This window comes from Cryphonectria parasitica (assembly GCF_011745365.1).
Source record: "Cryphonectria parasitica EP155 unplaced genomic scaffold M406scaffold_1, whole genome shotgun sequence".
NCBI classification, from domain to species: Eukaryota; Fungi; Ascomycota; class Sordariomycetes; order Diaporthales; family Cryphonectriaceae; genus Cryphonectria; species Cryphonectria parasitica.
The window spans coordinates 4,345,482-4,366,028 of NW_024468909.1; the positions used below are offsets into that span (position 1 = coordinate 4,345,482).

At 53.3% G+C, this 20,547-nt stretch overlaps 3 protein-coding genes across 3 annotated transcripts; 2 read left to right on the forward strand and 1 right to left on the reverse strand.

Annotated features, from left to right (window-relative positions):
• The first annotated feature begins 380 nt into the window (after positions 1 to 380).
• M406DRAFT_271850 (uncharacterized protein) lies at positions 381 to 1,386 on the forward strand. The gene has a single exon (XM_040918125.1). The coding sequence runs from the start codon at positions 447 to 449 to the stop codon at positions 972 to 974; it is 528 nt and encodes a 175-aa protein (XP_040781548.1). The 5' UTR covers positions 381 to 446; the 3' UTR covers positions 975 to 1,386.
• Positions 1,387 to 2,577: 1,191 nt separating this feature from the next.
• M406DRAFT_326034 (uncharacterized protein) lies at positions 2,578 to 3,747 on the forward strand (the record flags this gene model as incomplete). Its single annotated transcript, XM_040920038.1, has 2 exons — positions 2,578 to 3,594; positions 3,730 to 3,747. The coding sequence occupies 2 exons, from the start codon at positions 2,578 to 2,580 to the stop codon at positions 3,745 to 3,747; spliced, it is 1,035 nt and encodes a 344-aa protein (XP_040781549.1).
• Positions 3,748 to 4,235: 488 nt separating this feature from the next.
• Positions 4,236 to 8,686, reverse strand: M406DRAFT_271854 (uncharacterized protein). The gene is made up of 2 exons (XM_040918126.1): positions 8,534 to 8,686; positions 4,236 to 8,377 (listed from the first exon to the last, which is right to left on the reverse strand). The coding sequence occupies exons 1-2, from the start codon at positions 8,643 to 8,645 to the stop codon at positions 5,025 to 5,027; spliced, it is 3,465 nt and encodes a 1,154-aa protein (XP_040781550.1). The 5' UTR covers positions 8,646 to 8,686; the 3' UTR covers positions 4,236 to 5,024.
• Positions 8,687 to 20,547: the final 11,861 nt, after the last annotated feature.

Below are 20,547 nucleotides of genomic sequence, written 5' to 3' on the forward strand. Positions count from 1 at the left end.
CACCCCGCCAGAGCCCCATGCGCACCCAGCAGCAACAGCAACAACAACAACAACAAGGGCAAAACAATCCCAGCCACTCCCAGCAGCAGCAGCAACAACAATCGTCGCAGTTCCAAGGTAACCCACCGCCGCCACCATCTGCTACCTCTTCTTCCCACAATCAGACTCAGGCCCATGGTCACAGCCATAACCCCAATGGCGTCGACAACGATCCCGTCATGGCCCTCGCCAGCGCCACCAATCCTCCCTCTCTGCAGCAGCACCAACAGCAGCAGCAGCAGCAGCAGCAGCAGCAGCAGCAGCAGCAACAGCAACAACAGCAACAAGGACAGCAGCCGTCGTCGTCGCAACCGTCGCAGCCACAAACGCAGCTCGCCTCCCCTGCTCCCCCTCCGCCAGCTCCCTCGAATTCCGTCGTGGTCCAGGCTCTGCAGCATATCATCCCCATGGAGATCCCACCCGAGGGCTACCCCATCTCCAGCCGCAGCACCATGCAGCTCGAGCTCGACCAGTACACCATCCCCCGCGGCTACTCCATGCGCATGAGCGGCACGCGTGATATGGGCAAGGGGAAGCGCAAGATACGCTGGATCTGCTTCCGTGCTGGCGAGGCCCGCTACAGCGAGGCAAGCAAGACGGCTGGCGTTCCCGAGCGCACCTCCAAGAAGTGCAATTGCCCCTTCAAGTTTGAATGTGTCGAGACGTTCCGCGACAGCAACATGTGGGTCGTCCACCACCATATTACCCCGGGCACCACTGCCCACAACCACCCGCCCTCCGACCCTAGTGAGGACCCCCGCAGCCGCAAGCTGCCGCCTCAGATCGGCCTCGAGGTCGACGGCTGGTTGAGGCAGGGCTGGCAGGTCAGCAAGATCATGACGGAGCTCAAGAACCGCGGCTTCAAGAATGTCTTGAGCCGGGATTTATACAATCGCAGGCAACAACTGAAGAGGGAGGTTGAGACCGATGCTTAGCGTGATCCGGTGAGGAAAGAGAGCGTCCAGACGATGACCACAGGGGAGAACCGGGGGAGAAACTGGAGCCGGAGGACGTCCGCCTCTTTACAACACTGGCAAGATCATCGTATCCAGAGACTCTACTGCCAAACTCGCTAGAATACACAGAACACCCTTCTCCGTGACCTCCTTTCCATAATTTCCAATTCATTCACATGCTGCGGTGTCCATCACGTATAGCAGGAACAGCAAATTACGGAGACGGAGGAGAAGAAGAGGAAGAAGTAGAAGTAGAATACGAAGAAGGGAACGCTGGCCTGAGGTCCGGTATGTGGTTGGATTTATTATATGAAGGACGATGCCCTGTCCCGGATACTGAGGTCATTGACTTGTATTCTTACGTTCAAAGCAATCCATATCCTTTCAAATCAATATCCTTCCTAAGTCTCAATCTAATCTGTCACAACCTACCCTTTTCCGCAATTGTTCCATCAAAGGCTCATGGCGGCGGCAGTCTCTATGAGTTGGGCTCATGAAGCACTTGTATACCAAAGAAGCAAGAGCATTCAGTTCCAGTACCGTTTCCTCGTTCGTCCTCGCTTCGCAGATGAGGAAGCATCGAGGAGGCCAATGCCAACTGTGGGAAAGGTCCATTCGTACAGCTCAATGTAAATGAAAACATGTGTCCATCTATCATAAGAGCCGGAGCTGCAGTCAAGATATGAGACCTCATGATGAGTTTTGAAGTTATTATCTGTGATTCATTAGTTGCTTAGTTGATTAACATTCAAATTTAGCTTTCCATGATCTATCACTGACCTTGTTCCATGGTCAGTTGAGAAAAGCTGAAGGTTTGAATTTTGTCCAACCATGGCCAAGGCAATTTGAGTGCCTTAAAAATGATGTTGGCTAAATCGTGACAGGCCTTGTATATGTATTTCAGTGTCAAATCAATGGCATGCTCGTCTATGTTAAGAGCTTCATTACATGTTGGAACCATCGGTCACAGTGGCGTGGTTGTCAGTGTCCCAGATTCTCTGTTGTGTGTTCTGCTGGTCACCACATCGCTTGAGAGTACAACCTCAGAGTCCAAGCAGTAGAGAGCCAGTCTCACTACGCACCACACATCCCCAAGATTCCCAGTTGTGAAGTTATTGACTAATGGCCAGCCCTTATAACCTGGCATATGGAAACTGTCGCCAATACTGCTGGCCTTTGTATCCTCCCTCTTCCTTTCTCCCCCCCCCCCCCCAATCTCTCTTTGACTTACTTACTCGCTGATTTCCACAACATCATCAGTTCTAACATTGTCACTCGATGATGGAGCTGGCAGCAAACGTCTTCAATTGTCCCTGAGCTTCTCAAGTGAAAAGGATACTGACTCCGGAGCTCTTTGTCAGAGGCTGTTGCCAAAGCTCACTCGCTGCTGGCTCATATCTTTTCAGGACGTGCTATTCTGTTGGCATAAAGGGCACGTCTTGTAACAGCATCCGAACAAGCCTAGAACGTACGAGAATCCATCAAGAAGAGAGCAAGTCCAAATACGTCCCCCAAACAAGCTCAACCGCATTCACCCCAACAAGCCATCACGAGGACCAACGGAATGTTAAACATAGCAACAATGCCTGGCTTCAAGAAGCTGGCCTCGATGGCCTCTGTCCGAAGCTTCCAATCGCTCCTCTTTCGGTACAACGCAGACTCCACCGACGAGGACGAGTGGTCCCATCCACCGTGTCCGCCACGCTCGGTATCATCATCATCAACATCGTCTTCCTTTCTGTCAATGTCCATGACCCTCTTCAGGCTGCCCAAGCGATCCAAGTCTCTCTCCGAGAGGAGGCAAGTCCGTGCCTTCATAGAGGCCGTCCCGCACATCAACACCACGAACAACGTGGCAAAGGGCCGCGACGAGCAGCTACAGGAGACACGCAAGGAGGGCCGCCGAGCAAGCTACCCAGCCCCTCCCAAGGCGCCGGCCATCATGATATCCCTTGACGACGCGCCCGGCTCGCTGCTGTATACACTCGCCCTGCGCACTCTCGACATCGCTGCACGCCAGACGCTCATGTACGCAGACCAGATGCACTACGCCTCCAGCCCTAACCAGCTGCCTCCGCCGTGGAATCACGCCGAGCTGCGAGGCCTGGCCCAGGACTTCCTCACGACCGACAGCGGCTGGGAAGTCCGGTACCGGTGCGAGGGCAGACCGGGCCTTGTATTTCGACTTGAGACAGACAACGAGAAGACAGACTTTTGGAAGTGGCTGGACGAAGAGTGGCACAAGGCCACAGAGTGTTCGCACTCTGAAAAGGGGAGCGGTGGCACGCAGGAGAACAAGGATATGAGGCTAAAGAAGGGCCGCAACAACAACAAGAAGAGGAGGAGAAGGAAGGGCATGGTAAATGGCAGGGGCAAGCATGAGAAGAAAAGCAAAAGCAAAGACAATGACGATCTAGAGCTTGAGGTGCAGAAGGCGGCCGCCGACGCCGAGAGGGAGGAGAGAGCGCTGCGCGCCAACGAGGACGCTGACCTCGAGTGGGTTTGTTTCTCAAAAAAGAAGGGCGTAATGAGGGTCGACTTGACAGTTCACTTCACCTATCTGGCTATGGTTCCTGTTGAGAAGCACGCAAGTGCTGAGGTATGAGTTTGTTGGTGAAGATGCTGGTGATGGTGATGGTGGTGGTGGAGGAGGAGGAGGAGGAGGAGGAGGAGGAGCATGTTAATTAAGTGAGGGCCCACCCTAGAATTGCTCATTGACTTTTTGTTTGTTTAGATAGCATATACTCAGTGAGGGCGTTCAAGTTCTCTTTGTACGGGTTTGCGATAATGTCATTGCAAGATAGCGACTCTCACGATCCCCATGATCTTTCATTACCACCATGGCTAGTTAATACTTGGGCGATTAGCCGGTGAACTAAACACATTGTCCCAACCAGGAAGCCCTTCAAAATGTGATTACTGTGAGGGTTTTATCCAAAAAGGGCAGACTACGAACAAATATGGATTGTCTTGAAATTGAAACTCTCCACCGAAGACGACGATTTTTTCTTCAGAAGAAAAGGGAAAAGTCCATTGCGTGTTCTGGCGTTTTCATAGGGCCCAGCCGTCGTGTCAGTCGGTACTCGTGCCCCTCCAACGAATCCATGGATCAAATGATATGATAGTTTGCCTGCGTTGCAAGACGATTGCGCGCGTGACTGCCCAGCAACACAAGAGGGATTCGAGACAGAAAGGGAGGGGGCAAGGGCGGGCTAGTGTGCTGTGATTGAACAAGAGAACCTCAAAGGACATAGTATGAATTCTTCATGATGCTATACTAATTCGCTATTTTCACCATCGCTCGAACGAGCCGAGGTATCATTTGCCCTGGGGTCATCAAAAGAAGAATTATAATGACGAGACAACGAACTCCATCAGTTCCAAATAACAATTTTCCAGTCGTGGTTCTCGGAAGCAATTTCATCAGGTGCGAGGTTTCCGAGCTCCGGACGTGAAACAAGGCTTGATAGAAGTCATCAAACTATCCTCCCTTCTTGGTCATTTCGAGCCAAGTGAACACCCAAGGGAAAAAATGGAAGAATATATGTCCTCCACCCGAGTCGTAAAATTCGAAAGCATAACGAGGATGCCTCCCAGATACTTTTGTTCATACTTCATAACCCATGACGTGAGTCATTGACAACGTCGCGTGATTTTCTCAGACCGCCTCATCCAAGATAGGAACCGATCATAATCCTTTACTAACATCTCGAAAAGACAAAGAAGAGGTAAAATCCGATGTAGTGCATCCAGTGGATCGAGTGAGTGACTTAGAGTGACGAGACGATGTCTCATCAAGATATGCAACACTCAAGACAAGGATTTCGCCGTGCGCGCTTATGTGTTCTCCTGGCGCCGTAATACGCTGCAATGTGTGCTCGTGTTCATGACACTTCAAACCCAGAACATGCCGCCACCCTTGTTGTCGGTTGCCTGTCAAGTTGAGATAGGTGCCTTCGAACTTCAAGACCAAGGTCCCCAGTTACTGAGGATTGTGTGTATCATGACGCGAACTGCCGAAACAAGCTCTCACTCGAGCGTGCGGACCGACCTCTCCGCTCGTGCCTTCATGTGGTTTGCGTGTGTTTCGAGACACTGAACCATCAACCGTGTGACTGGCCAAACATTAGATTTCGAAAGCATGTGACCTGTAGTTCTCAGGATTTTGACGGCGTAACCGCCTTGTAGACCCGAGACAAAATCCATCTCCAGCTTCTTTCCCCAGCCGTCCAGGAGGTCCTGTACTCTGTGTAACAGTCGGGTGTCTTCTTCCGCGAGGAGCATGATCGCCGGGACCTGGACCAGGTCGACTTGGTCTTGCCCGAGGATACCCAGATACTGACCGATCCTGTCCTGCAAGGTAGCGATCCACTCAGCCAAAACTTGTGCACAATCGAAAGCACACATGGCGGACTGCAAGGGCAGTTCCCGGCTTGTCAGTTCGGCAAATGTGATATTGAACTTGTCGGCCATCAGTAAAGACTCGACTGCGCAGGACGCCGCTTTTCGAAGAAGTTTCTCTCGCCTGGAACTGGCCTGGCGTGACTTTGGTGGCTCTGTTGTGTCTGATGTGAGCTGGGCAGTCTGAGAACCCGTGAGAGCAAGGCCCGTGGAAATCTTTTCTTGCCCACCCGCCAATCGAATGGAAGACGCTTGTTCGGCATGTTGGAAAATGTCATCTCCACGAGCCAATTCCTCAGCGACTCCTTGCCAATCACGCTGCCAGAACTTCTCCTTGGATCGACCGAGATTGACGAAAAGGCGCAGGTACGCCAGGTCCAGCAACGGCATTGCATCCGCAGAAAGCGGTCCTTCGTTGTAAGGATTAGGTCGCTTCAAAGAGTGCTTTGGATTGCTGCTCCAAGCTGCATGCCAAGCCCGCAGAGCAGGCTCAATAGTCCGGTGCATCTTCTCGGTATCCTCATTCGTCCAGGGCCCATTGTGATGATTTTGTCGAGTCTCCCAGATATAGTTGTGCAAGGCATTTATCAGGACGAGGCATCCAAAGGCGCCTGGCCTAAGATTACTCAGTGGCAAACTGTTGGGGTCAAGACCAGACCCGAACGTTTGACCAGCTTGCAAAGACAGCCTTCGCTGGTTCTCGGTCGTGTGCATCAGCTCCGCAAAGGCATCATGAAATGCGACTCGGTCCTGGTGGGCTTTGATGGTGCCACCGCGGGCATTGAAGACAGCGCTGCTCTCAGCCTCGAATAGTTCCTCGTCGCACGGTAAATCTAGACAAATCTCACCATTCGTCAGGTGAGGGGGCTGATTATAGGCAGAGACCAGGAGGCTTGAGAGGAGGAAAATGGCATAGAGCGTGCGCTTCCGCTCTTCCTGGACCTTCCAGCTGAGCCACTCTGCATTTTCGTCGGCCATATCAACCTTGGCGCCCTGGTCCCTGCGGTCGACAGAATCGCTGGGGACGAACATGTCCGCGCCCCGGGCGAGGCTGACGAGTGCGGCACAGTGGGTCGCTGCGATCTCGCCGGCCCGCTTATCCCCACAGTTGTGACCAAAGATAACATTGAGAAGCATCGACTGGACCAGCCATACCGGAGTGTCCATCGAGCCGTCGTGAGAGCCCTGGTCGGATGCTGATCCGGAGTGGCCCTTGCGCCAGTTGGAGAGCCTACACTGTTCCAGGTAAGTTTGGATCATCTTCTTAGCCAGTTCGAACAAATCGTGGGCTCTGTCATGTTCGGCCTCGTACAAAGCCCCGATACCGGCCATGGACAGCGCCAAACACGCAGGACCGGCGAACCCACTGGAGTGACCACTCGTCGTCTTGGTCGGAGTCTCAAAGGACAGCGTCGGGATATGGAGGAACGGAAGATGCGGGTGGAAGTGTCTGATGTAAGCGGTAACAAAGCGTTGAAGGTCTTGGGTGTCTGGGAGGCTGCTGGCAGCATCTGCACTAGGCGACGTGCTCGAGGTGTGCGCTGACAGGGGCGAGGTCTGTAGGGAGGTCGACGGCCTGCGGCTGGCGAGTGTCGTATTCAGCGAGGCGGTGGAGGAGAGGGCACCTAGGATGGCGTGTCTTGTTGAATCAGTGATTGTCGAGACGGGTGAGGTGCCATGATTACTACCATTTATCGAAGTCGGCGTCTCTGGGCCTGCGCCTAGACCTTGATTCAACGCAGTTTTCGCAGTCGCGATACTCATAGCCGGCAAGTCTGCTATGGATGAGGTGCTGGTTGGCAGGTCCACCAAAGAAGTACCCAGTGACGGTGGCGGTGTGAAGAAGTCATTGATGATGTTGGACTGCATAGGGAGCGGTGACGCCGGAGCGCCGCTCATCAGGTCCGGAAAACCGCTGCTAGGAGCGCCGAAGTCCACACCGAAGGGAGCCGTCTGTGGCGAGACCATCGCGGATGCCCACGGCGACGTGGTAGCTGGGATTGCCGAGGCCGGGTTGTTGGAGCCATCGATCATCGCATCACTCATGCCGCCGGGGCTGGCAGTGCTAATGGCAGAGGACGACGAACCGTCGATGGCGTTCTCGTTGCCGCTGGGGAAGAAATCCGTCCCAGTGAAGGGGCTCATGAGGGACAAGCCCTCGAGACCAGACTCAAAGACCCCCTGGCCAGCCAGGTCAGGGTGGCCGTTGAAAGGGGGAGAGGAGATGGGGTCAATATGTGGCGAATTGGGGCCGAAGTGAAGGATATTCGGATTGATGGTAGTCGTGGGATTGCTGAACATGCTGCCCATGGCGTAGTCATTCCCGAAAAACGAATGGGGCGGGGCGGTGCGAAGTCCGCCGCCAAAAGGCAGTCCCTGCGTCTCGACCCTGAGCGGATTGTTGGGGATGCCGCGGTGGCTCATGGCGGCAGACATGCCGGAGAACTGGCTGTCAAAAAAGCTGTGAGCAATGCCACCAAAATCCATCAGGCTGTTGTGGCGGCTGTGGGTCGGCGGCATGCGAGACATGGCAGGCGTAGCAGCAGCCATGAATTGTTGGAGAGAGGCCGGATCGATAGCACTGAGAGTGTTGGCGCGAGGCCTCATCGATGCCGGGTTGACAGAGGCACTACTTGGATTGGCACCGGCGACGCTGTTCTTGCGAGCACGGCTCTGGCCGACAGTCGCGCCGCTCGCGCTCTCTCTGCGGTTGCGAGAACGAGCGGGGGGTGCGGAGGTCTGGTGTAGCTTCTGCTGGTGACGAAGGAGCAAGTCACGCCTGGCAAAACATCGCTTACACTCGGGGCACTCAAAGGGCTTCTCCTTAGTGTGAGAGCGTTCGTGCCTCTTCAGATGTTCCAGCCGGGCAAAGGCGCGCCCGCAGGTGTTGCAGCCATGTGGACGAGGCTTGTCAGTCTTGGGCTGGGGGAAGGCGGGCGCGGTGGCGGGGACCTTGGTGTTCACTGTGATGGTAGAGGCCTCTAAGGAAATCAAATCAAAAAATAGCCCGTATTAGCCCAGATCTGCGCAATCACCGTGGAAAAAGAAGGGGGTTGGGTGAAGTCAAGAGTTCTCGCAGGGAGGGTAGGGCCAGCCAGCACCAACGATAAGATGACGTTCGTGGGTAGCGAGCATACCGGTATCTTCAGGCTGTTGACCGCCCGTATGTTCTGTCTCAGAGGGGGGAGAGTTGCGCATAACAACTGCAGCAGCCATGTGCTCGTGTTTGGGGCCTGCGTCGTTGCCCATGTCTGCGAGAGGGGCGACAATTCCGTCGATGCGGTCTTGCTGGTATCCGCAAGTCGAGAACAGGTCCTCGACAGGCGAACGGGTTCCCTGATGTATATCCGACCAGGTGTGCACACAATGAAGTCCGACGTACGGTGGCGACGAAGTCCTGACGTGTGGTGAGTGGTAGGTCCGTCAGAGAGGAAGTTGGCCAGGTGGATGAATAATGAGGGTCGAGCCGAGGGAGCGACAAAGGTCGGCCGCCTTTATCTCATGTCTTCTGCCAGACGACGACAGTGAATCGGCCAGGCGATTCTGTCCGCTGAGCCGGGATAGAAACACTGATGCTCGTCAACTGGTTGGTGAGTTTGAAAATGGGCCCAGGGTTGTTAGGTATTGGAAGACGACAGGAGGAGGAGGAAAGAAGAAGAAGGGGGGGGGGTTTGAAGGTTGAAGGTGAAGGTGTAGGTCGAGGTGTTTCGGCTGCGGAGGAGGGACCATGGAAGGCACAAGACGAATTGGAGACTGGTGGGAGAGCTTGTTCTCTTCAGGACCCTCGTTCCGGGTACGTACCCAGTGCAGGGTGTACTTTGTACTATCACATACGCTACCACACATCGACAGTGCCCCTCCAGCAGTACCAATCGTCGTTGTATTCTACTGTACGGGGTCTGGGTCCGGGTACCGCAGTTGTTCCCGGGCCCCCTGTCCATTCGGCGTCTCTAGCGCAGGCATCTCTAGCCCCTGACCCTGAACGCCGCAAGGTCCAGGCTTTCACATAAGCTACACATTGCCGTAGTATGTAGTGCATACCAGGAAGTATTTCCTTCAGCTTCCGTGGATGGGAGGAAGTTTAGGCTGGGCAATTTGGATGGCTACCTTGGTGATCAGCGGTAGCCCAGATGAGAAAGACATTATTAAGTTTTGTGATTTAGAGATCCCTAGGGTTGTTGGCCGCGTAGCAATACGATGGTACCATAACACACTATGGTACTCTCTGTATGCACTGCACCGCACCGGACGAGAAATGGCTCAGGCGCTGGTGGGGGCCCACTGAGCACGGTACCATAGAACCTGAAGCAGAGCCAAGCCCCACCCGATCTGCGACGGTTGGTTGTAGTTGTGTCCGTCGTCAAGGGCGAGAATACTATGGTACGGTAGCATACATAGTACAGACAGACCATGTACTGCATATTTATTAGTTTTTATGGTGGTATCACTTACGACCACCAGAACGGTCGAAGATGCCCCCATTACACTTCTGCCCCAGCCCGTCCCGTTCATTTCCATACCATCGTCTTCGATTTGTCATACAATCTTGCATCTGATGCCCCTACGATGTCGTCGTCGCACAGTGCACCCACCGTGCCTGAGTACGTCTGTCAGGCTGGCCTTGGTGCGATGGAGCCTCGCAAGAACAAACAGACCTGAGACCGAACCACTCGGACACACAGGTTATGACACATGCATAACCCGTAGCCAAGTGCAGCATTACCTACACTTCGCACAGTGCTTGGCCTTCGATTGAAACTCTAGCAGCCGGCTCAACAGCACAGTTTCTGTCGTGCAGCACAAGACAGGCAAGCTCCCTCTTGCTTCGTGACATGCTCGACCTATCGACAATCTCTCAGGACGACATCCTTCACACAAGGCTGTCACGTCCTCACCGCCGCGCCTCACTTAGTCACCCTTTGTTCGAGTGCTGTGGTCCTATTGTTACGTGGCAAATTCAGACAGCAGAACGAGGCTGGTCGAATCCTGACAATAATTACTTGGTATGCTGACGTCAACAGCCTGACGCTCCATCAGCCCATCACCGCAGATGTGCCTCCCATCTGACGGAGCAGGCCTTTATGGTGTGCGTTGCCGCCTAGGTGCGAGGACCGGAGCCCAACCACCCTCCTTTCGTCACGCCCTTCTCACACCTCTGCTGCATGCTGCATGCCCGCCACAGCCTGCTCGTCGTCTGATTGCTCAGCTCACCGCTTGTGGGCCTCCTTTTAGACTAGCGCTGCTGGCCATAGCTGCGGCCTTTGCCAATGGTACTAGTGACCGACCACCGTCAAGCTTGCTGAGCATGGGATCTGCTTTTACGCTGCGTCGGCCTCTTGACGGAGCAGTCCTGCATCGCGGCACACGTCCCCTCGCCCAGCTCTGGGACAGACATCGAAAGCGCAAACGCGGAGCGGTCTTAAAAGTTGAGAAGAACAGTCCAAACAGCAAACGAGTCCTAAATATCTGCGCGATGAGCTGCCTCTCGCACGTCAGGCTGCCTATAATAACAGCTGGTTGGCTGGCTTTTTGGCGGCTGGCTGGTCAGCCTTTCCATCTGTATGTAGCACAAGTGCACACGCATCAAGCCATCGGTCAACCTCGGACGCAATGATGACCTGCAATCATTGCCATATCTGGTAACCCGGTCAGCAGTCAGTCGTGGCTGGCCGCAAGGCTACCTGCTGTTGCTAAGCTAGCAATCAACTGCTTCTTAGTGAGAGGCCCTTCACAACGGACACACGCTCGCCCCCTGTAGATCACCAAGTGGACGAGCCATGAGTCTTAAGTTCACCATGCCAACATTGGCCCGTGCTTGAGAGGTTAACGACATTATCCCCTTGTAGGATACAACACCCGTTGAGAGAAAGCGCGCGACCTAGATCAATATACCTGACCCGGAAGGAGCTTGGGTCCGATGGCGGCCAAACATTACCGCGAGGGATCAGCACAAAGAAGTAACTATTAACGCCGCGTGGCTTCCCGCGCGCCGTTTTGTGTACAGCTTCTTCGCTGCTCCGTCCACCCTGCTGCTTCTGAGCACGAGTGGCCAGCCCAATCTCTGAGGGTTAACATTACGATCACCAGCCGAACACATAGGTATCATCCGCAGGGGAAACTGCTTCACGCAAATTCTGGATTGGCTGTGTGCTGGGGGTCCAAGCTACGAGTGTGCCGTCGGACAATTTCAAAGCAGCACTACGGTGTACCGACAGTGGCCATGGGATTTGATTCCTTGTCATCTTGTTAAGAGAGAGCAGATGAGACCTGGCACCAAGACAAACGAACAAACTGACCAACCACACTCCAAACATCGGACAAGTCTGCACAAGCAACCCTACAACAATCTCACGCGACCTTCGCACAGGCGGGCTGTGTATAGGTCCAGGTGTGTGGGTATGTGAGCCGGCCAGAGTGCATTGGTGCTTCTTCCCCAGAATTGCCTGGCCATCCCCTGCTTGTATGGCAACATTCGGGAAGATGGGGTTCGTGAGCCTCGAGCCGACTCGGCGAGGCAGCCCAGGCGCTGCTGACAGATCTCACCAGAGACCAATGGTGAGTCCAAGTATACGAGCTGCTGTGCCGGTTCAGCCATTCCAATCAATCACACAAAAGCTGAGAGCGCCAACGGCGCCGAGCCGAGTTGGTTAGCAACGGCTTAGTGACCTAGCCTCGACGCCTCTGCGGACCCCAGAAGATGCAGCAGGCCTCGCCTCGATGCAAAGAACAATAGTCATCCACATTACAGGAGATAGGGAGAGCAAGGAGGGGAGGGGTTGTTGCAATGGTGTCACGCTCTCTGTGGCATTGTATTCGCCTCAAGAGGCAAGAAATGCAAGCTGACGTCTGGACTGGTCCAGGACCCATCCGAGAGAATCGAGCCTGGCAGCCCAACGCAGAAACTGCAACTTCGCACTGTCACACCAACTTTTCCTAGAAGGCTCTCTCCTTGAATACTGCCATACGATGTTATGTCATGTCATGTAACACGCGCTGGACAAGAAGCTCGCTGGCTCGGAGCCACCCTAGCAGGTATGTCCAATTCCCACTCCAAGAAGGCGGACAAGGATCGGCAGCACACCCTGTTTGCCGTAAAAGGACGCAATGTGCTCTTCTCTTGCACTGGCTTTCCTGCCGAAAGAGCCTCCGATGATATAGGTGCCATTTGTTAGCTATTCTTTTTCTCTATGATGTCGGCTCATAATCCCGTGATGCTCTCCTCTCCCTTTCCATAGGCAATGAAGAGGCCCAGACACCCGGCCTCTTTGATTCGTCTTCGGGCCGCTCCTACGATGCATCATATTCGGCTTCGCCCCACAGTGTCACAGATCATTACTCACAGCGGCCCCTGATCATGGGCAGCCCCATCGCTTCCATGGGTCTTCCATTTGCTTCGAGCTCATAGGCAGTGCGATTTGAAGGTGGGCTTGCAGTACTATGGTATAGCACATTGTGGGCGCTTATCGGGGCTTGTCGGGGCTCATTATGATGCAGTTCAAGCTTGCCTCCCAAGCCTGCATGTGCATGACCTGGGACTCCTCCATCCTGGAGCGAGGAAGAGGGTGGGCAACCTGCCGGAAGCTCTGGTCTTAGGTGCTGGTACTACTACTAGACCATGTCGTGTCATGGAGGGGCAAAATATGCACCAGAAGCGCGAAGGGGAATGAGGAGATGGTCTGCACAAAGCTTCTGCAAAATCCTCGGAAAGACAATCGCAGCATCTGACGAAACACACCGACAAAGTATGAGCAATTGGGGAATGAAACACCAGGGTATCTCAACAGCAAACTTGTCAAGATGCGACATCTGATCTCTCTTGGGATGCGGCAGGGTCGTCCAATCTCAATAATCGCAGGCCCGGAGCTGCCCCTCCATCTATCTGAGGTACGATACGGCTTGATAAGCCCACCCGTGAGAGGAGCTCTGCCCCTCGACCCCTCCATGCCCCTCCATGATGAGGGCAGCATGCGAGGAGCTCGATCTGCCTGGTGATCCGTGCTGGCTGCTTACGGACAGGGGTCTGTCGGCCAATCAGGCCGCCCGTTGAACCCCTGTTCCTACCAAACCCCCAAGGTATCTCCGGTCAGGGTCAGGTGCGTGACCGGTGGGATTGTCTCCACACAGTGCCCAGGGATACGAGCATGCCTGCTCGAACCCCTCCAAAAGTCACCATCGCCCAGGATCATGACTAGACCTCGCAGAAGGGCCCCTTCACAGCAGCAGCCTGTCGGTCGACCCATGAAGGGGTCTGCCCGTCCTCCAGAGTATTCCCGTTAGCGCAGCCCTTGCCTACACAGCAAACCAGGGTCCAGGGGTCGTTCCTTGTGAGAGAGCCTTTTTGCACAGCCTCAATGCGATGATGTTTCCCAAAGCGTCAGATCTCCGACGCGCGGGCGGCAATGTTCATCACCATCAAGTTTCAGAGAAATGGCGTTCCCTCGTGACACGAATCCAACAAAATGCTTGTCAGATTTGATACTGGGTCGGATCCGGGGGGGGTTTTTTTTTTTTTTTTTGGCGAGCAGATTCGACATGATGAGAGCAGAAATGTGCTCATGAAAACAGCGAGCATTTTTTTCAACCAACCGCCCCTCTCACCGTTTAAGTGTCATTCGCCTCGGGCTTGCACAGGCCTCGTCGTCCCGTCGTCATCAGGCCATTCCACGAAACCCTACCTGACCGGCTCGATGAGGCAGCTAGTTACGTATATGTCAAAGTGTGCGGCACGCACACACACACAGAAAAAGAGAGAGAGAGAGAGAGGAAAACAACTGGGATCAATGTGGCCTCGTTCCAGACCGTCAGCTGTTAACATCCCAGCAGCCCTCAACAATGCGCTCTACAGCGGTCTACAATCATCCGAGGCTAGCACTGCAACGCTGGGCACAGCTTCATCCATGGGAGCTCGCCAAAGCCAGTCTTGTGCCTTTGCAGCTAAGCTGCGCGATATCGTGGATAGACGAGGTTGCACAGAACAACAAATAATCTCCCAAGCCATCCATCCCATCCATCCCACCCATCCACCCATCTATCTCTCAATGCTACCAGATGTCTGGCTCAGGGAGCTCGTGTGGCTGCGACTGGGCCGTCCAACCACCCACCACCGCAGACCGACTTCTCGTGCATACTGTGCCGTGCCATGCCACTCGAGAAAAAAAAAAAAAAAAAAAAAAAGCAACCCCAAAAAATGAGACAGTCCAGTGTGCTGCTATGAGACCATAAACTCCGTCGCTTATACGGCACAGTAGTCTTACGACGGTATGCAAGCCACTCCGCGCATTTATTCTTGTCTGTGCATACGCCACCTGCCTTGACTCATTCCAGAACGGCGTGCTCCCAGCATCGACAAACATCATATTCTGCTTGTCCATCCAACTACTTAGTATGTATCCGACTCACCAATCCTTCCAGGCAGCTGCAGAGGAAACATGAAAGGTCCCAGAATACGGGTCTGGAACAGACAGGTAAATGCTTGTACTCCAGAGGGCCCCAGCCATTCCCATGGCTCACTTCGTTTAGCGGCAAGCTTCGGCCCTGAGACCAGACATCGAGTCCCTACGGATGACAACACACCCCATCAAACATACCATCAGAGTAATTAATTATGCTGCACCATCTCGCCAGCTTAACTTATCCAAGGAGGCAGGCACGGCAGGCTATGAAAGCGGTGATTTGGCGGTGATCGTCCTCGTCTTCTTCCAAAGACCCAATGCTGAGCCAGCGCTCTGTCCTCCAGCGAATACAACTGTGTACGGTTTCGGATGCGGTTGGCCTACTACGGAAGTGGGCTTCTGTCGATATATCACTTTTTTTCCTCTTTGGAGAGCCCACTTGAAATCTTTCGCCATCGAATGGTATGCCATCAATTGTCTGCACGGTTGGTCCAATACCCTCTAAAAATCTTGATGCTGTGCGAATCCTGGTGGGCCCGAAGACCGCCGCTGTAGCTTAGCGCTGTCTCGCCCCTTGGGTACTTTGGCACCACGTTGGGCAACACAGGGTCCCATTCCAACCCAATTCAATGCTCGTTGGAGGCGTCTTCCTTCCCCAAGTCCTTCTCCAATCGAGTGCATGATCACACTTGTCCATCAACCCTCCTTCCTTTTCCTTTTTCCTTCTTTCTTTCTTTTCGTTTCTTTTTTTAAGGTTCCCTTTCACGCACTCGTCGTTTCCCTCTCTTCTCTCCACCCCTTCCTTCCCCACGTCCCTGTTAGGATTGACTCCAACGGCCTCGTCTCCAACCCGAGGCAAGGTGCATCGTGTGATGGCAAGATGGAGAATCCCTGCGGGCCTCCAGGTCGATCTGGGGCAACAGGGTATCGAGAGACCTTGTTCCCTGTCTTCCCCAGAACTTTTCCTGACCATAGTGCCATGATGCTGCTACTGTACATTTGCTGTCGTCTCCCGAATCCAGGGGGGACGTACGTACCATAGTGCTAATTACCTGCTGACATTTGTGGTCACCGGATCTCTCTCGAAACCAACCTAATTGTACTACTTCCCGCCCTCCTACGACATGGTGTCAAATTAAAATTACGGCTTGTCGCCAGAGCAAGGGGTGAATTGAGCCTACGACGCGCGCAAGGCTGGGATATCTTCGCAAGCAAGGCTCGTGTTCGGGATTAGACCTGTCGTCATTTTAGAGTGCGTCTGCGCGAAGGCATAACGACTCTCTCCACGGCCCATGTTCATGGAAAACCACGACCGTACTAACTGCCCAGCGGCTGCACAGCAATGTCAGAAGTCTGAGAACGCAGGTCAAGGGCCACAAAGTGACGATCCCCCAAGCTGTCGCAGACAGGCCGTCGTTGCCGTTCCTGTGCGACGGAGAATCACCTATTACCATAGTACTATAGAGAACCATCCACCCTGTCCCATTTGTCAGTGATGACACAAGACAACTGGGCGGGAAAAGAGTATAGCCGTTACCGGCTCTTCAAGGATGTCACATCAGGTGACGACTAGGATCGACTTGGCTGAACAGCACTTTTGAACCAAGGATATGACAGCTCACTGCAGAGATTATGCCACTTCTTTTTGACTGGCTTGGCATATTCATGGGCCCTATCCGTCCCATCCGGCTGCAGTAGCTGCGACTACCGACGCCAGGCTTCCAAAGACTCGTCGTGGGGTCACTTGAGATATGGACGTTTCTACAAGGTACCTGTAGCCGGCGATTTAACCAATACTCATGCATACCTACATAAATATGCAATGTATATACATTTGTTCATCTTCCCGACGACCCTCCCTTGCCGCTACATTGTAGCGGTCTGTCTGTCTACGAGGCTGGTACCGCCGTGTGTCTTGCATTTCGCAGCGCCAAGAACAGAATCCAATAAGACCCGATTGCTTTTGCAAGACTGACCAAGCAGCGTGATCCTCAAGGATTCACCCGGCATACCTGAACACCCGCGCAGGAGGCTGGCGCAAGCAGCGACCATCTCTTGCCCGAAAACGAAGGTGTCAGCAGCGCAGAGCCGCCTGGGCACTCTACAGATCCCTGTGTACTGAATTCACGGGTCTTACTTTCCGGCGGCTGTGATTTGCCAACCTTATGGAGGTTTCCCAGGGAGCAGGGTTTCTTTTCTCCCTCTGCCACGGTACAGCAGTAGGGCTTTGTGTGTACGGAAAGATAGTGCGGTCCCGATATCCGTGTCTGCGGGAGAAGAAAAGCCCGGCTGGATCGCTAGCCCGCCTGTTGTATTTCGTCTTCGCCTCTCCGCAGGGGGTGACGGCCAGCCATGTCTTTTTGGGGCGATCTTCGTAGCCTCTGGGACGCCAAACTGCTTCTGTGCCTTAGTACCTTGGTCTAGAAATTCTTCGCGCGTGCGCTCGGACAATATTATGAAATCCTAGCCTGCTCGTCACGCGTGCAATGAGTCCGTCTTGTGTTCCGGCTTTGCCTTCTTTCGTGTACACTCAGAGAGAGAGCCTGAGACATCTGAGCAAGATGACTTCCACAATATGTACTATGGTATGTTAGTGCTTGGTCCATTCTCGCACCCAGCCATCTGGTAACTTGAGCCGGGCTGTAGTACATGGATGGCACAAGGCGGTGACGGCCGCTTTTCCTACCAGCCAGGCGCCGATTTGCCACGGCATTTTAAGAATTTATTCCCATTGGCCATGACCCATGTCCAACGGCGTAAACGGTCTACAGAAAGGACCCTTGGACCTTTTACATGGGTGTCTAGTGATCTTTCAGAAAGCTGCAGAGCCTAAACAACGCAAATGGCGCCGCCGCCTCCTCGGTATCGCGAGGGCCTGCCACATCACGCTAATAAGTAGCCTTTCACAGTCGACGGGATTCCCATCCAAAACCTGCTGTGATGGTGGTATGTAAGTCCGTGCCATTTCCAGGGACGATAGCCGACGAGGGAAGGGTAGTGGGGAGTGGTGGCTTTTCGCCCTGCCAAAGAAAATGATCTTGGTGTTTCCCTGGGGCGCGAACAAGGTGACGCTCGACCCGGCCGGGCGGATTTAAGCATTGTAGGGACGGGCGGGATGAGTGAAAAAACAAAAGAACAAAACCATTTCCCCACAGAGGTGACGATCTTCAACGCCAGCAACGTAACGTCGCTTGAGGTTGCAGGATAAACGGCAACAGAAATTCTAGTGTTTCTGTGAAGACTTCCAAGATCGTTGTCGTCTTGCATGGGCGGAAGAGTAGCCAGACTAGAAAGAAAAGGTCTTTCCAGGTTTCGGAGAGGGCCAACGCATGTATATGGCCCCAGATTAAACGTTCAGCGTTGTATCGTAGTGGCAGACCAGACGAATGGTATAGCGTCACCCATTTCCCTCCTCTCTCTCTCTCTTTTTCTTTCTTTCATTCACTCTCACTCTCTCAGAGCTGTTCTGTCACTCAACGACTACAGTATTAGGCGGAGGCAGAGAGAGGAAGAGAAGGAGAGAGAGAGCACAAGAAAGTCTACAATACATACGCATGGCATGGTGGGTTGTCCCGCCACATTCTCCATGTCCACACCATCTTCCCCACGAGATTTGGGGCAACCCTGCCTCCGTATGCACTTACTATGGCATTGTGCAACGGCCTGCAGGAGGACTAGTTGACCTCTGTGGTTCCTGTACGTCATTGGCACTGGCCGTTATCGAGCCCTGGCACCACAGGGTCTGCGGGTGTAGTCGAGCGATGTCACTAATGTGCAGTGAACAATTTAGAGCCGGGCGCATTATGATGGCATTGCTCGCCGCCCATGGTCAATTGGTTTTCACCTGGTTCTCCTACCATACTGCTTCCGACAAGGAGGGGTACACCATGGGTGGGTGTGGTTCCTGGTGATGGTATGGCGACCCGCCCAGCCACGTCTGCACACCCATTTTCCCTTCATATGCTGCACGAGGCAGGCGAGGTACATACACACACACACCCACACCCACACACACTCGCACACATAAAGAGCGATAGGTAGAACACGGTATGGGTGGACTCGGGGGAGTAATGCCCCAACGCCCGACGTCAATTCCCCATTCTCCCACGGGCGATCGGCACGAGACTGACCCTATATTTAACATGTGTACTATTCAATCCTGTTCACACCATCATCCCATCAACCTGCATGCGCCGGCAACCGGTCAGGAAGACTTGTGTGGTGTTCACACACTTAGGCGAGTCCAGTCCACTATCAAGATGTTATTCTGCTAATGCTCCGCGATCCTGCACCGCTACACACAGGACTGCCAATTTGGGATCCGGCCGGTCAGGCGAGCGTGGACAACTGAGCATCTGTTACAAAGTTAAGAGCCAGGCACACCTTACCCACCATTACATGACGTTCAATTGGGGAAATTCCTCTGTTGACCACCCCCCCCCCACTATCCGTTCGACGGGTGTGCATGCTGCGAAGTGACGCATATGAGATTGATGGCCACATCTTCTTTTGGCTGGGTGGCGCATTATTGAAGTATCATATGCAGGTTGCACTCACACACCACAAGCCTGCATCGAGAAACACGAACCAACAGATAATTGGCTGCTCGGGCATTGACCTCGGACGATCTTCTCGCGACTGGATTACGGTTCCATTTCTAGCATGCATTTGATGCGCAGTAGCTCTCATGTGCGATGATATTTCGTGGTGGGGTTTTCTCGTGGTTTTATGGTGGGGTTTTTTGTTGTTTTTTTTGGTCCTTCTTTTCCCCTTCTCTGCAGCTACGAAGTGCATTCTATGACGGCGGTAGTGGTGGCAAGATATTCGTAATTACTGTCCGCGAGATGGCTGACCTTCTTTTTCATCTGGACCAGTGACCTTCCCAACCAATATCACCGTCTAGACTCCTTCATGTCTTCGCCCAAATGGAGGAGGCACTGCTCGCGGGTATCCGATATGGCAGGGACGGTAGTACACCAAGAGGCAACGCAGAGACTGAGCCCTGAGCGAGTGCCAAATAATAACTAAACACTACGTATAGCCTCTGTTCTTGCCTTTTCGAACCACAAGTGAAAAGAGGTGGGGGTTTGGGGAGATCCTCAGGGGTAAGCAGCAGAGAGATAAAGTCAGCTTGAAGACAACATCAAAATCTTGACATATCTGATCCTTCAGTGTTCATTTCATGGACAGGAAAGAGAAGTTGTCATGTCAGTCGAGCAGGACTGGAAGGGATAGCCTCTTTCATCTCATCTTCTACTCTTCTCAACCTTGGGCATGGAATAGTACAGACCAATAGACGGGTTATAATCTTCCAAAGTGATATGAAGTCTAGTGGATACGTGATGGGTCTTTCAAGCAATTTGGGATTGTTAATCTCTGTGATTCTAGTAGTTAACATCTCTACTTGTACATACATACTAAGTACTTGGTACAGAGGGTAATTGACCAAGGGACAATGCCTATTACACCTGTCACCATCCAATTGCTGTGCAGATACTGTCATTTCTTTGCTTGGCCATTTTACCTTGTCAAATACAGTTAATGGATGCTCGCTCTGAAATTACGGTACACAGATGATGAGCACTAGGAGCTACAAACAGCTTTTGTTTGTCTGGCCGTGAACTAAAATTTCCATAATTATATAACTCAACCATGTACAGTAGCCCCCAATAAGTTCCACATAATTCTCCATGTGGATAAAGAGTCTTGCCATGGCTGGTCTCTACATCTACTCCTTGCTCCTTAATATGATCAAAGTT